This window comes from Amblyraja radiata, chromosome 5 (genome assembly GCF_010909765.2).
Source record: "Amblyraja radiata isolate CabotCenter1 chromosome 5, sAmbRad1.1.pri, whole genome shotgun sequence".
In the NCBI taxonomy this organism is placed as follows: Eukaryota; Metazoa; Chordata; class Chondrichthyes; order Rajiformes; family Rajidae; genus Amblyraja; species Amblyraja radiata.
The window spans coordinates 92,327,283-92,342,214 of NC_045960.1; the positions used below are offsets into that span (position 1 = coordinate 92,327,283).

At 45.9% G+C, this 14,932-nt stretch overlaps 1 protein-coding gene across 3 annotated transcripts in view; it reads left to right on the forward strand.

Annotated features, from left to right (window-relative positions):
- The window catches only part of egln1 (egl-9 family hypoxia inducible factor 1), a 112,805-nt gene that overhangs the window by 92,151 nt on the left and 5,722 nt on the right, over nt 1-14,932 (forward strand). For 2 of the 3 annotated variants that reach the window (XM_033021746.1, XM_033021748.1), the window contains 2 exons: nt 11,364-11,431; nt 11,670-11,777. In XM_033021746.1, coding sequence (XP_032877637.1) covers nt 11,364-11,431; nt 11,670-11,740 — 139 coding nt within the window. In that variant the 3' untranslated portion in view covers nt 11,741-11,777. Of the gene's footprint in view, nt 1-11,363; nt 11,432-11,669; nt 11,778-14,932 lie in introns of those variants that run through there. The other variant, XM_033021747.1, reaches the window with a different exon arrangement.

Below are 14,932 nucleotides of genomic sequence, written 5' to 3' on the forward strand. Positions count from 1 at the left end.
GGGTGCAGGAGGTGGCCCCAAAGCAGGCGTCAATGTAACGGAGGTAGAGGTCGGGGATGGGGCCCTGGTACGTATTGAACAAGGATTGTTCAACGTACCCGACAAAGAGGCAGGCGTAGCTGGGGCCCATGCGTGTGCCCATAGCTACGCCTTGTGTTTGGAGGAAATGGGAGGAGTCAAACGTAAAGTTGTTGAGGGTGAGGACCAACTCCGCTAGGCGGAGGAAGGTGTCAGTGGCTGGGTATAATAATAATAATAATAAATTTTATTTAATGGGCGCCTTTCATACATCTCAAGGACACCTTACATAGTAATCGGAATAAAAACATATAATCGGAATAAAACAAGTAATTAAAGACATCACAGTGACACAAATTAAAAACAGAATTCAATCCAAAAACAGAAAATCAAAAACACAGTGTGAAGAGAGAGCAGCGGCAGCCAAAGCGCGCCAGCGTACACTCTCTCTTCACGGCAGCCATCTTGGACACAGACCTACAGGACTACAATTAGACAAAAAAATCATCCCCCCACAGTGGGTAGCACTGTGGGGGAAGGCACAATGTCCAGTCCCCACCTCATGTTCACCCCAAAGTCAGGCCTATTGAGGCCACCGCAATTGCCTCTACGGAGGCCCGATGTCCCTGGCCGTTCTCACCGGGTGGTCTTGCCCCGGCGTCGGGAGAGTCCTTTCGGCGGCTGGGCCACTTGGAACGGCCGCTTCCTGGTTGGAGCCCGCGGCTGCCGAAGCCGACAAGGCCGCGCCGGTTTGGCGCTCCCAGGCTCCCAATGAAAAAGTCGGCGCCCGCTCTCCGCACTGCCGCCTTGCCGCCTCTACGCACGCCGTCTCTCCGCACGCCGCCTCTCCGCTCCGCAAACCCGCAGCCCGGAGATGTTGCTCACGGCGGTCCAGCTCGCCAGAGCTCCAGCGCGGCGACCCAGGCAAGGCATCGCCCGCTCCGCTCCGCTCCAGCGCTCCAATGCTGTGCCGCCACCCAGGCCGAGGTGCTGGGTGGTTCCCGCCAAGAAACGGCGCTCCAAGCCCGCTGGTAGGCCACGAGGACGGGTCGACGGGCAGCCCGGAAAAAAGGCTGCCACACCGACCAGGTAGGGACCTATAAATAAAGTAACACCTACCCCCCCACATTAAAAGACCATATCCCCTACAAACAAAAAAACAGGACTCACTAAAAACTAAAAAAAAAAAACGAATTTAAGACGGACGGCTGCTGGCTAGCAGCCGTTCACCAAGATGGCTCCTCCTTGGTTGCTCCTCTGGTCGAGGAAGAACCGGAGGGCTTTGAGGCCTTCCTTGTGGGGGATGGAGGTGTAGAGTGACTGGACATCCATGGTGAAGATGAGGGGGTGAGGGCCTAGAGAGTGGAATGCGCGGAGGCGGCGGAGAGTGTCTGAGGTGTCTAGAACATAGGTGGGAAGGGATTTGACCAAGGGGGATAGTATGGAGTCGAGGTATGGGGAGATGAGTTCGGTGGGGCACGAACAAGCAGAGACAATGGGTCTGCCGGGAGAGCCGGGTTTGTGGATTTTGGGGAGAAGGTAAAAACGGGCCGTGCGGGGCTGGGGAACGACGAGGTTGGAAGCTTGGTCGGGCAGGGCGTGGGAATTGATGAAGTCGGTGATGGTGCTAGATATGGTGGCCTGGTGCTCGTCAGTGGGGTCATGGTCCAAGGGTAAGTAGGAGGAGGTGTCCAAGAGTTGGCGCATGGCCTCAGCTTTGTAGAGATCGATGCGCCAGACTACCACGGCACCTCCCTTGTCGGCTGGTTTGATAACCCAATCTGGGTTTTTGCGGAGTGATTCAATGGCAGTGCGTTCGGGGGGGAGAGATTGGAGTGAGACAGGGGAGTGGAGAAGTTGAGGCGGTTGACGTCGCGGCGGCAGTTCTGGATAAAGAGTTCCAGAGCCGGGACTTTACGAGAGGGGCTCCACGAGGAGGGGGTGCGTTGGAGACGGGAAAAAGGGTCATCATTGGGGGGCGAGGACTCCTTCCCATGGAAGTGCACTGTGAGGCGGAGGCGACGGTAGAAGCGCTCCAAGTCATGGTGGGCGCGGAACTCATTGAGATGGGGACGGAGGGGGACAAAGGTAAGACCTCTGCTGAGGACAGACCGTTCGGTGTGGGAGAGGGGGAGGTCGGGGGGGGATGGTGAACACCCGGCAGGGATGGGAGTTGGGGCAGAGGAAGGCAGGTGGGTGGACTGGGGGCAGGGCGATGTGTAGGGGGAGGGTTGTGGGTGTTGGAGGGGTGGTCAGGGGGTGGGGGGGTGAGAGGGCTGTAACGTGGGTGGGGAAGAGCGGGGGTGACATAGTTGGAGGGGGATGGGGGAGAGTCAGTGGAACAGCCACTGAGGTTAGCAAGGCTGGGCAGACGGGCACTAGGACCCAGTGGAGTTAAGCCCAGGAGAGTGGGAGTGAGCAGCGTGGAGGCTTCAGGCGCAGTGCTGGGTCCAGGCTCCAGGTAAGGCGACGGCTGTGGGCTGCTGGAGGGGTGTGGAGTGGCGCGGGTCACCGGACCTGATGGTCGGAGTCCAGTGGCGCGGTTCACCGGACCCGATGGTCGGAGTCCCGTGGCAGTTTAGTCGGGGTCCGCGGGCGATACGTGGGAGGTACCAGTGGGTGGATAGTCGGCGGGCGGCGCGGGTCGGCCATAGCGGTGGGGCGGCGAGATGAGTCGAGTGCATTGCGGCGGCCATGTTGGGGGAGCCCCGGTCCGGCGGCCATGTTGGGTAGGTCGGGTCCGGCGGCCATGTTGGGGGAGCCCCGGTCCGGCGACGATGCCGGGTAGGTCGGGTCCGGCGGCGATGCCGGGTAGGATGAACTCGGAGAGTTGGTTGTTTACTTCCAGTCAGATAGCAAAGCCAGAACCAAAAAGTAAACTTTACAATATTAATTTATGTGGTTTTTAAAAAATTGAGATAGGGCACCAAAACCCCAAAAGGCACCCTGCACAATTAAATGTAAACGTCACTCAAAGTGAGCTTCAAAGCAGAAGGGCAGTGTCCCAAAAATACAGGCCACCAGGTGCAGTGAAGTTGCAAAGTTAATCACCAGTAGACTGGTTAAAACAGTTAATTGTCTTTTAAATATATGAACAGTAATAAATGAATTATATTATGAATATCAACAGATTACAACTTGCATTTCATTTGCTGAAGCAGCAAAATAAAAGGCAGTTCATGTGATGTGTTTTACAGGGTTATTGAATGAAAGGAAGGCGAAAGTCATAAAGGTAGACACAAAAAGCTGGAGTAACTCAGTGGGACAGGCAGCATGGACAAAAGGAAAGGGTGACGTGTCGGGTCAAGACCAAAGATCTTATAGCTATAAGATCTTTGGTCAAGACCCTTCTGCAGACCCGAAACTACCCAAAATGCCTCGACCCGACATTTCACCCATTCCTTCTCTCCAGAGATGCTACCTGTCTCGCTGAGTTACTCCAGCTTTTTGTGTCTATTTTCGGTTTAAACCAGCATCTGCAGTTCCTTCCTACACAATAGTCAGAAAGGATAGGTGTAATATGTACCTATTATAGATATACTCCACAATAAGACAAGAGCTTGGCACCTAACCCAGGTGAATCTCAAAGCAGTCCTCCAGCCATTATAGCACATGTCCACCTTTATTTCATTCATCCTGCTACTTTGCCAGTTTCAGCTCCAACCTGCTATTTTCCTTGAGACTTCTGCTTCTGTTATATCAGACCCTATTAGGCATATTGCTGAAATCCACAAAGACTACCTCATGTGCTACCCTCATTAACTCTCTTTGCTCCTACATCAAGCATTCTAGGCAGACTGATCAAACAGAACCTTTCCTTGATGAAGTACCCTGATAATCATTAATAAATTTGTGTTTTTCAAACTTCAAAAACAATACGACCACTGTGGTCTGTTTGAAAAGCTTGTAATGTGATCTGTAACCCCTCCCTTCTAAAACAGCAGTGCCTTATCAGCAACCTCCCAGCATTCCAACAGCTTATCTATCCTTAGATAAAGGACTGGAAAATAATCGTCAGAGCCTGCACTTTTGCCCCCCTGTTTTTTTTCCCAAACATTCCAGGATACATTCTAATTTTGGCTGTTGATTCGTCTACTTTATAAGCTGTTCAACCATTTTTTTTTTCTCCTTCCATATTTAATATTTCCTTCTGTTTGGCTTGAATTACAAATGTCATTCTCTTTTATAAAGACAGGCACAAAGTGGTGATTTAGATCCAACGCCCCACAGAGGATACCTTTTTGGCTTCTAATGGGAAGTGGGAACTGAAGTAGAAATAAAAAATGAGTACTGCTGATTCAGTTTTTGAAAGAGGATGGAATATAGTGTAGCAAAGTGTGGAGTCATGCATTTTGGTAGTAGAAATTAAGGTGTAGTCTATTTTCTAAATGGGGAGAGAATCCAGAAAGTGGAGGTACAAAGGGGAGTGCTGGTGCAGGATTCCCAAAAGGTTAATCTGCAAGTTGAATCGGTAGTAAAGAAAGCAATGCTCAATGCTAACATTTATTTCGAGGGGCTTGGTACAAAAACAGGGATGTAATGCCACGGGTCAGGCCACATTTGGAATATTGTGAGCAATTTTGGGCACCATATCTGAGGAAGGATGTGCTGGCTCTGTAGAGCATTCAGAGGAGGTTTACAAGAATAATCCCAGGAATGAGTAGGTTATAATATGATGATCGTTTGATGGCACTGGGCCTGTACTCGCTGGAATTTAGAAGAATGAGGGGGGAACCTCATTGAAATGTACTGAAAGTGAAAGGCTTGGATTGAGTGGATGTGGAGAGGATGTTTCCACTAGTGGGAGAGTCTAGGATTCAGGGTCGTAGCTTCAGAATTAAAGGTGGTTCTTTGAGGAAGGAGATGTGGAGGAATTTCTCTAGTCAGAGGGTGGTGAATCTGTGGAATTCTTTGCCACAGAAGGCTGTGGAAACATAGAAAATAGGTGCAGGAGTAGGCCATTCAGCCCTTCGAGCCTGCACCCCCATTCAATATGATCATGGCTGATCATCCAACTCAATATCCTGTACCTGCCTTCTCTCCATACCCCCTGATCCCTTTAGCCACAAGGACCACATCTAACTTCCTCTTAAATATAGCCAATGAACTGGCCTCAACTACATTCTGTGGCAGAGAATTCCAGAGATTCACCACTCTCTGTGTAAAAAATGTTTTTCTCATCTCAGTCCTAAAAGATTTCCCCTTTATCCTTAAACTGACCCCTTGTTCTGGACTTCCCCAACATCGGGAACAATCTTCCTGCATCTAGCCTGTCCAACCACTTAAGAATTGTGTAAGTTTCTATAAGATCCCCCCTCAATCTTCTAAATTCTAGCGAGTACAAGCCGAGTCTATCCAGTCTTTCTTCATATGAAGGTCCTGACATCCCAGGAATCAGTCTGGTGAACCTTCTCTGTACTCCCTCTATGGCAAGAATGTCCTTCCTCAGATTAGGAGACCAAAACTGTACTCATTCCTCCAGGTGTGGTCTCACCAAGACCCTGTACACCTGCAGTAGAACATCCCTGCTCCTATATTCAGTGGAGGCCACGTCAGTGGATATTTTTAAGGCAGAGATAGATAGATTCTTGATTAATATGGGTGTCAGAGGTAATGGGGGGAAGGCAGGAGAATGGGGTTAAGATGGAGAGATAGATCAGCCATGATTGAATTGCGGAGTAGCCTTGATGGGCCAAATGGCCTAATTCTGCTCCTATCATTTAAGAAAGAGGTGATTTTATAGATGCTCTGATATCATCTTCCAAATTTCCATATTTTTAAATTTCATGACAGCGAACGTGACTACACATTTTAAGAAGGGATGAAGAGAGAAAGGGAGGGAAGTGGCGCAGCTCATTGGTGCTGTCTGTGCAATTTACACATTCTCTCGTTGACCGATTTTGGTTTCCTCCTGGTCCCACGTAAAAGTTAAAGGCGAAAAAAATTAAAGCGGAATTAATGGGCATATGTACGGTGAAATAAGAAGAGAGTGGCACTAATGGGATGCTCCTCTGGGAGCTCGCATGGACCTATTGGTCCGATTGGTCACCTCCTACCTACATCATAGACCACTGACCTGTCAGCCAAATATCAGTGAGAGGGAAAATGTTGGGATCTTTGCTGAAGAATGTAGTAATCGATTATCTTAAATACTAAAAGGATTGACTAGAGCCAACATGAATTTATGAAAAGAAAATTGTCTCTAACTAATCTGTTGAAGTTCTTTGTTATAAATAGAAATGATAAGGAGGAACTAGTGGGTGTTGTATTTGGATTTTCAAAACTCTTCAATAAGATCTAGCATAAGAAGTTGGTCAGCAAGGCTAGAGCACATGGAATTGGAGGTGGTATAATAATATTGATTGAAAATTGGTTATTGAAGAAAGCAGAAAAGTGAGGATGAATCCATATTTCACAGGCTAAGAGTTCTGTGATATTTTGGAGATTGTTATTTGTGTACCAGTTTTACAAAATTTACATCAACAATTTAGCTGAGGGGACCAAATGCGATATTTCCATGCTTATTACATTTATAAAAACAATATAAAACCAAATGAGATTGTGCAAAGAGAAGAATGTAAAGAGTGCTGGTACACAAAAAAGCTGGAGAAACTCAGCGGGTGCAGCAGCATCTATGGAGCGAAGGAAATAGGCAACGTTTCGGGCCGAAACCCTTCTTCTGATTTTCCAGCATCTGCAGTTCCTTCTTAAACACAATGTAAAGAGTGCTGTTGGCCCGGCGGGAGTTGAGCTGGGATTTGCTGAAGAATTCCATTGCCTTTCACAATTCTGCCAATTTCAAGGCAATGGAATTCTTCAGCCAACCCCAGCTCAATTCCCGCCGGGCCGACCGATAGCACCAGCGACCCCAGGCCCACAGCCGGTGCGGAGAAGAAGCTCCAACTCCGGCCCAACCCCGCTCCCCGACGGGCCGGGGACGGCCAGCGGCTAACCCCTCCGGCGCCAGCCATACACATAAAGCGCTGCAGCAACTCAGCCTCTTCCCCACACCGGCTGCAAGCCTGGCCCGACACCACCGGCCACCCCCGACAGGGATGGCGGGACACCTGGGAGACTGAAGGTTCGATCCTAACCACAGGTGGTGTCTGTATGGAGTTTGTACGCTTACCTTGTGACCACGTAGGTTTTCTCCGGGTGCTCCGGTTTCCACCCACACTCCAAAGACAGGTTTGTAGGTTAATTTGCTTCTGTAAACTTTAAATTGTTCCTAGAGTGAAGGATAATGCTAGAGTATGGATGATCGCTGGTTGGCGCAGACTCGGTGAGCCGAAGGACCTGTTTGCAGAGATGCTCACTTTCTTCTAGGAACAGGGCTACCCCTCCCCATGATGCCCTTGCTTGCATTTCTTACATTTCCAACCATCTGCTCTCACCCCTCCTCCACTCTGACAGAATAGGGATAGAGTTCCCCTGTTCCTCGTCTTTCATCCCACTACCCTTCACATCTAGCATATTATTCTTCATCCCACCACCTCCCACATCCTCTCCTTTCCATCCATTTCTGATTTCCGTTGAGTCCCTGGATGGCTCAATCCTATCCGCCCATCCTTCCCCTGCAAGCATAGGAGGTGTAACACCTGTTGTGTACCAGCACCTAAATTCCACCTGGGTAGTCTAGTCAACAGCGTGCTCATTGAATATTCCAACTTCAGATAACCTATGTCCCAACTGTCTTTTTCTCTCTCCTATCTACCCTGATTTCCCCCACCCACATTCACTTGTTCCTCCACCCCCTCACAACTCCCATCACCCTGTTTCTTTTCCTCCCATTCTCCTCACACACTCTTCCTACTGGAGCCTTCACTACTGGTCACCCTGCCCCTCTCCATGTTGCTATCACCTGCCACCACCCTTTCTCATTAATTTTCAATCTTCGTCTTCCTTTCCTATCTCATCCAGAATCTACAGCATTTTATTTTCCATTTATCGCCTCCCACCTTCTGTCGAGCTCTCCACACTTCCCTCCCCCATCTGACTATTAACTGCACTCAACCCCTTCTCACCTGGGTCCACCGATTGCTTGCCCCACCTCTTCCATCCCGACCCCCAACTACTTCCTTCCTGCTCTTTCATTCTAGGTGAAGGGTCTCGACCCTTCTGGTTGACTGTCCAGTTCCCTCCGCGGATGTTGCCTGACCTGCTGAGTTCCTCCAGCTGCTCTTTTTTTTGCTAAAGATTACGAAACCATCTCTCTTGCCCTGTGTAGTCTGGAGTTAGGAGGAATTAAAGAAGATATCGCTGAAATGTGCAAAATTCTTAAAGCCAGATGCAGGTAAGATGTTCTTCCACTGGTTCTAGATTCTAGGACCGGATGGGGAGCTGGGGTCGGGCACAATCTCAAAATTGAGAAGCTATTAAGGATGGCAATGCAAGGTTTCTTCACGTGCTGAAGGTGAACCTTTGGAATTTCTACCTCAGTGGACTGTGGGTACAGTTGTGTGTTTATTCAACACGCATTGAAACATTTCTATTTGCAGTGTTTATAAATGATATTGACCTAGAATAGAAACAATATTTAAATTTAAAGTTTTTACTAAATTGGATGTTTTGATAATCTCAAGGGAGGGTGCAGTAATTAATGACAAAGTGAGACTAGCTCAGTTAGGTAAATTTGTTAGCATGGTTGATAACTTGGATGGGCTGAAGGGCCTGTTTCCATCCTGCATAGCTCTATGAATCTCTGCCAGTGTATTATGGAGTTAGACCCCAGGATTACTGGAGAGTTTACTGAAACCAACATTGGTCTGCATCGGTACACAAAAATGCTGGAGAAACTCAGCGGGTGCAGCAGCATCTATGGAGCGAAGGAGATAGGCAACGTTTCGGGCCGAAACCCTTCTTCAGGCTTCGATTTTCCAGCATCTGCAGTTCCTTCTTAAACACATTGGTCTGCATAGCTTCAATGGAAGCTATTGGATCATTGACCTGTCCAGTGCCACCCCCGAGTATACTCAGGTCAGAGTATACAAGTGACAAAAATTCTTGGCAGTGAATAGGTTAAGCAGGGGAGTACAATGGAAATCTTGAGAGGAATTAATAAATACACTGGCATGGTATTATGGTATAATACTGGTAATAAGGAAATTTGGGTAAAGCATATTGTAGAAAAGGCCCAAGCAATGCATCAGCATTGACAATGACAATAAAGGATACTTGACTACTTGAATGATTAGAGATTTAAGGACAGTGAAGACCCTGAGTTTGTTTACTTTGGAGAAGCACACCTTATATGAAATTATTGAAGATTCTTAAGAAACTTGATGAATTGAACACTGATAATATCTTTCCAGTTTCCTATAGTGTCTTCAAGTGGATAACAGCCTATGTTATTTCATAAGGAAATTAATCGATAGGCAAATTTTTTAAGTTTGCTTGATTGTCGGAATAAAACACTGTTGTTTTTGCTGATGTAGATGCTTTCCTTGGTTACTGAGTGGTGGTAGCTGTTAAACAAACATACAAGACTGAGATATGTGTAATGTGTGTATTTTGCAAGGTTTTAACTGTAAGCACTGTAACTACATGACATGATAGCAACTTCACCACCAATTTCCATCCTGCAGTTAAATTCACTTGGACCATCTCCGACACCTCCTTGCCATTTCTTGATCTCACAATCTCCATTACAGGAGATAGACTATTGACTGACATCTATTACAAACCAACTGACTCCCACAACTATCTCGACTACACTTCTTCCCACCCAGCTTCCTGCGAAGACTCTATCCCCCTACTCCCAAATCTTCTGTCTACGCCGCATCTGCATCCAAGATGAGGTGTTCCATACATCTGAGATGTCCTCATTCTTTAGGGAACAGGGGTTCCCTTCTCCCATCATAGATGAGGCCCTCACTCGTGTCTCCTCAGTACCCCGCAGCTCCACCCTTGCTCCCCCTCCCTCTAGTCGCAGCAGAGACAGAGTCCCCCTAGTCCTTACTTTTCATCCCATCTGCCGTCGCATACAACACATAATCCTCTGACATTCTCGCCACCTTCAACGGGATCAGTAGATGAGGTTGGAGGAGGTGCAAGTGAACCTCTGCCTAACCTGAAAGACTCGGTGTCCCTAGATAATCGAGGGCGGAGGTATAGGGACAGGAATTGCAACTCCTGCAGTTGCAGGGGAAGGTACCTGGGGATTCCCTCCCTCTCCATCCCTCTTCCCCCCCAAGTCGCACCAGCTTCTCGTTTTCGCCCAACAAACAGCTAACAATGGCCTGTTTCCTGTATCATCGTAACTTTTTTGCATATCTTTCATTCATTGTTCATTATCTCTCTACATCATCGTCCTGATCTCTCATTTCCCTTATCACTTGTCTGAAGAAGGGTCTCGACCCGAAACATCACCCATTCCTTCTCTCCAGAGTTACTTCAGCTTTTTGTGTCTATCTTCAGTTTAAACTAGCTTCTGCAGTTCCTTCCTACACTACGCAATTTCTGTTGGGTAATGCCATATAGAACAAGGATGAGGAGACAAATTTTGAAGAAAGGAACTCCTTGGATAACGTCAACTTAACAAAGTTCACTTTTGGTTGGAGAATCCATGGATTGAATTATATATGGAAACAAAACTAGTTACCGAGTTTGGTTAGTAAAGACCATCTCTATTTTGCAGCAGCCACTTAAACCCTTGGTTTAGCAATTCTGGATTATTTCTGAGCTCATAGTTTTGAGATGCACCAGGACATTTCAAAATATAATGAAAGTTAACTTCTACTTTGGTCATTTATGCATGTGCCCATGTTGATATAACAATCTGTCAGTGAAATTTTAAAAAATGATCCAAAATCCAATATGACTACTTATGCTGAAAAACTGAAATAAAACAAAAGGTGCTGGATGGAGATCATGCAGCATTCATGGGGGGGGGGGGGGAACAAAGTGAATGTTTCAGGTTAATAATGATAATTAAATTGCACTTTTTCTTTGACTTGCACTTATGAGAATTCTTTAATCTGATAACCCCCCTTGACCATCTTAATGACACCCAGCTGCCAGATGCAATGATTTTTACTTCAGCTGCTTTATAGATAATTAGTCATAGACATGAGAAAAATAGTTAGGAGACTTCAGAATCAGTCATGCAGAATTTTATATTCATGAGACTGAAATGCCCTTTAACGTCGCCACTCCTTTATTTTCTACAGTTAGAATAGCTATGTTCTAAATATATAGTGGTACATGATGGTGTTCATTGACAATATATTATTTAGTCACAGTGTTTTGTGTGATTAGTAAAAATAATGCAAGTCATGAGTTTACTTAAATAAACAGCCTCTGTTAGGATAATAAAAAACATTAACTACTTGTATATTAAACTTCAGGTACGCCATAACAGTCTGGTATTTTGATGCAGATGAGCGAACACGAGCTAAAGACAAATATTCAACAGGTACAGTGGCCTCATCTGAGTATACTTTTTAAAAATAATATTTTCTGTATGATATGGGAGTTAAATGATCAATTCCGAAATGTTATATATTTTACCAGCTTGATCATAAATTGTAATATACTGTCAATTGAAAATGGCACTACTCTTTGTCTATTACATAATTATCTCAATATTTTTAAAGAAGCCACGTGTTTGAGTTGCCACATTATTATCTATTATGTCTATGTACATTGCACAGATCCCATTCATTGTGAAATGTCTACTCATTTGATGTTCACATCTACTGGCAGTTCTATTACTATAAACTAATGGTCTAAGTTCTTCGGTAAACAGAAATGCTGGAGAAACTCAGCGGGTGCAGCAGCATCTATGGAGCGAAGGAAATAGGCAATGTTTCGGGCCGAAACCCTTCTTCGGACTGATGTGAGGGTGGGGGGGAGCGGGAAGAAGAAAGGAAGAGGAGGAGCCAGAGAGCTGAGGGAGAGCTGAGAAGGGTTTGAAGGAGATAGTGAAGACTACCTGAAATTAGAGGTCAATGTTCGTATTGCTGGGGTACACACTGCCCAGTCGAAATACGAGGTGCTGCTCCTCCAATTTCCAGTGGTCCTCACTTTGGCCGTGGAGGAGGCCCAGGTCCGAAAGGTCAGATTCGAAATGGGAGGGGGAGTTGAAGTGCTGAGCCACTGGGAGATCAGGTTGGTTATTGCGAACCGAGCAGAAGGTGTTCGGCGAAGCGATCGCCAAGCCTACGCTTGGTCTCACTGATGTAGATCAGCTGATATCTAGAGCAGCGGATGCAATAGCTGAGGTTGGAGGAGATGCAGGTGAACCTCTGTCGCACCTGGAATGACTGCTTGGGTCCTTGAATGGAGTCAGGGGGGGAGGTAAAGCAACAAGTGTAGCATTTCTTGTGGCTGCAAAGTGCCCGGAGAGGAGGTGGTTCGGGTGGGAAGGGACGAATTGACTAGGGAGTTACGGAGGGAGCGGTCTCTGCGGAAAACAAACAGGGGAGGAGATGGGAAGATGTGGCAGGTGGTGGGGTCATGTTGGAGGTGACGAAAATGATGGAGGATTATTTGTTGTATGTGACGGCTGGTAGGGTAGAAGGTGAGGACTTGGGGGACTCTGCCCTTGTTACGAGTGGGGGGATGGGGAGAGAGAGCAGTGTCACGGGGTATCGAATAAACCCTGGTGAGAGCCTCATCTATGGTAGGAGAGGGGAACCCCCGTTACCTGAAGAATGAGGACATCTTCGATGCCCTGATGTGGAACGCCTCATCCTGGGAGCAGATGCGACGTAGGCGGAGGAATTGGGAGTAGGGGATGGAGTCTTTACAGGAAGCAGGGTGGGAAGAAGTGTAGTCCAGATAGCCATGGGAGTCAGTGGGTTTACAGTGGATGTCGGTCAGAAGTCTATCACCTGCGATGGAGATAGTGAGGTCTGGAAATGATAGGGAAGTTCTTCCTCTGCTTTACAACACTACAGCTTGTATCAATAATTGGGATGTGCAATTAATATCCAACATATCATATCCGTGCTGTGATACTGTGTTAGTCTCCAGTTTCAGTATGTTTAACAACATACTGTATGTCATTGTGAATTTATGGATTCCCTGCCACAGAGGGCAGTGGAGGCCAAGTCACTGGATGGATTTAAGAGAGAGTTAGATAGAGCTCTAGGGGCTAGTGGAGTCAAGGGATATGGGGAGAAAGCAGGCACGGGTTATTGATAGGGGACGATCAGCCATGATCACAATGAATTGCGGTGCTGGCTCGAAGGGCCGAATAGCTTTCTCCTGCACCTATTTTCTATGTTTACGGCTTGAACCTTTCCGGCAGTAAATAGATTGTCCCATCTATTGGTTTCTCTGATCTAAGTTGATAATTTTAACTTATTGACCTGCAAGTGATTTATTAACCCACCTGTATTATCAATAGTTTTATTTTTTTTCAAACTATGGTTTTCATATTTCAGTTTGAAACCAAAGGTAATTCCTAGATCCATATATTTGCAGAAATATTTTCACTCACAGATTTGGAATTTATGTTTGTAATTTTCGAGAATTATCCTGGGGATGATTAGGTTAATGTATGAGGAGCATTTGAAGGCTCTGGGCCTATACTCGCTGGAGTTTGCAAAGATGAGGGGGATCTCTTTGAAACTTACTGGATAATGAAAGGCCTAGATAGAGTGGATTTGAAAAAGATGTTTCAAGTAATGGTGGAGTCTAGAACCAGAGGGCACAGCCTCAGAAATTTATTTAGCCAAAGCGTGGAAAGTCTTTGGTAATCATTGTCACAGATGACTGTGGAAGTCAAGATGGTAGGTATTTCTAAGGCGGAGATTGATAGGTTCTTGATTAGGAAGGGTGTCAAAGGTTACGGGGAATAGGCACGCGAATAGTGCTGAGAGGGAAAAATACGTCGGCCATGTTTGGATGGCGGAGTAGACTCGATGGATTGAATGACCTCATTCTGCTCCAATATCTTATGGCCTTATAAATGTCACCAGTTGAGCTTCAAAAGTCAACTTCCCTTTCACTCACTGTGATTAGCCTTTAAGATCTCTACTAATTATTTGTTCTTATAAATGGCTATCAATATTTCATTTCATAGTAATTCAATATGACTGCCTTCTCTCAGTTAGATCTTGTATACCTTTGGAAGCAACTAAAAATGCCTAAATGATAAACATGAATGTAGACTTGGTATATCCATTCTATTTTTAATGTGTGTTCACATACCTTTGTTTAATATCAGTAATTTTATAATAAGTACCGGTAATTTTTTTTTTTTTTAAAGGACCATCATGTTGAGTAACCTGAGCTCATCCATGAATTTCACTGTGTGCAAGCAAAATTAAACTTGGATTTTGTGTTGTTAGTGATTTTAAAATGAAAGTTCAGAAGGTAATAAAATTTATAGAACCTATATTTATAGCCATTCCTTAATTGCCTTGAAGAAAATGGTGGTGGATCACCTTCTCAAACTGCTCTGGTGCTTCTGTTGGGCATTGCCCACAATTTTATTGAGTACGAAGTTGCAGGATTTAATTCCTGGGTTACTCAAGGAATGCCCATATATTCCTGAGTATTAATGGTGTGCAAAGTTAAGGGGACCAGAAGATAGTGGTTCTTCCATTTACTTGCTGACCTTTTCCTTGGCCTTTATCCTATTGGTATGATCTTGCACAACCTTACACATTTTTGTGGTTCCTTTGACAATTTTGCAAGGGAACTACTTAGAAGTTCACGATAAAATAGGACTGTCAGCATGACTTTATAAAGAGGAGGTCTTACTTGACAAATTTGCTGGAGTTCTTTGAAGAAGTAACTAGCAGGACAGACAAAAGAGAGTCAGTAGATGTTGTTTACTTAGATTTTCAGAAAGCCTTTGATAAGGTGCCACATGTTAGGCTGCTCAGGAAGATGAGAGCCCATGGTATCAAAGGGCACATACTAGCATGGATAGCAGGTTGGCTGGATGGCATAAGACAAATCG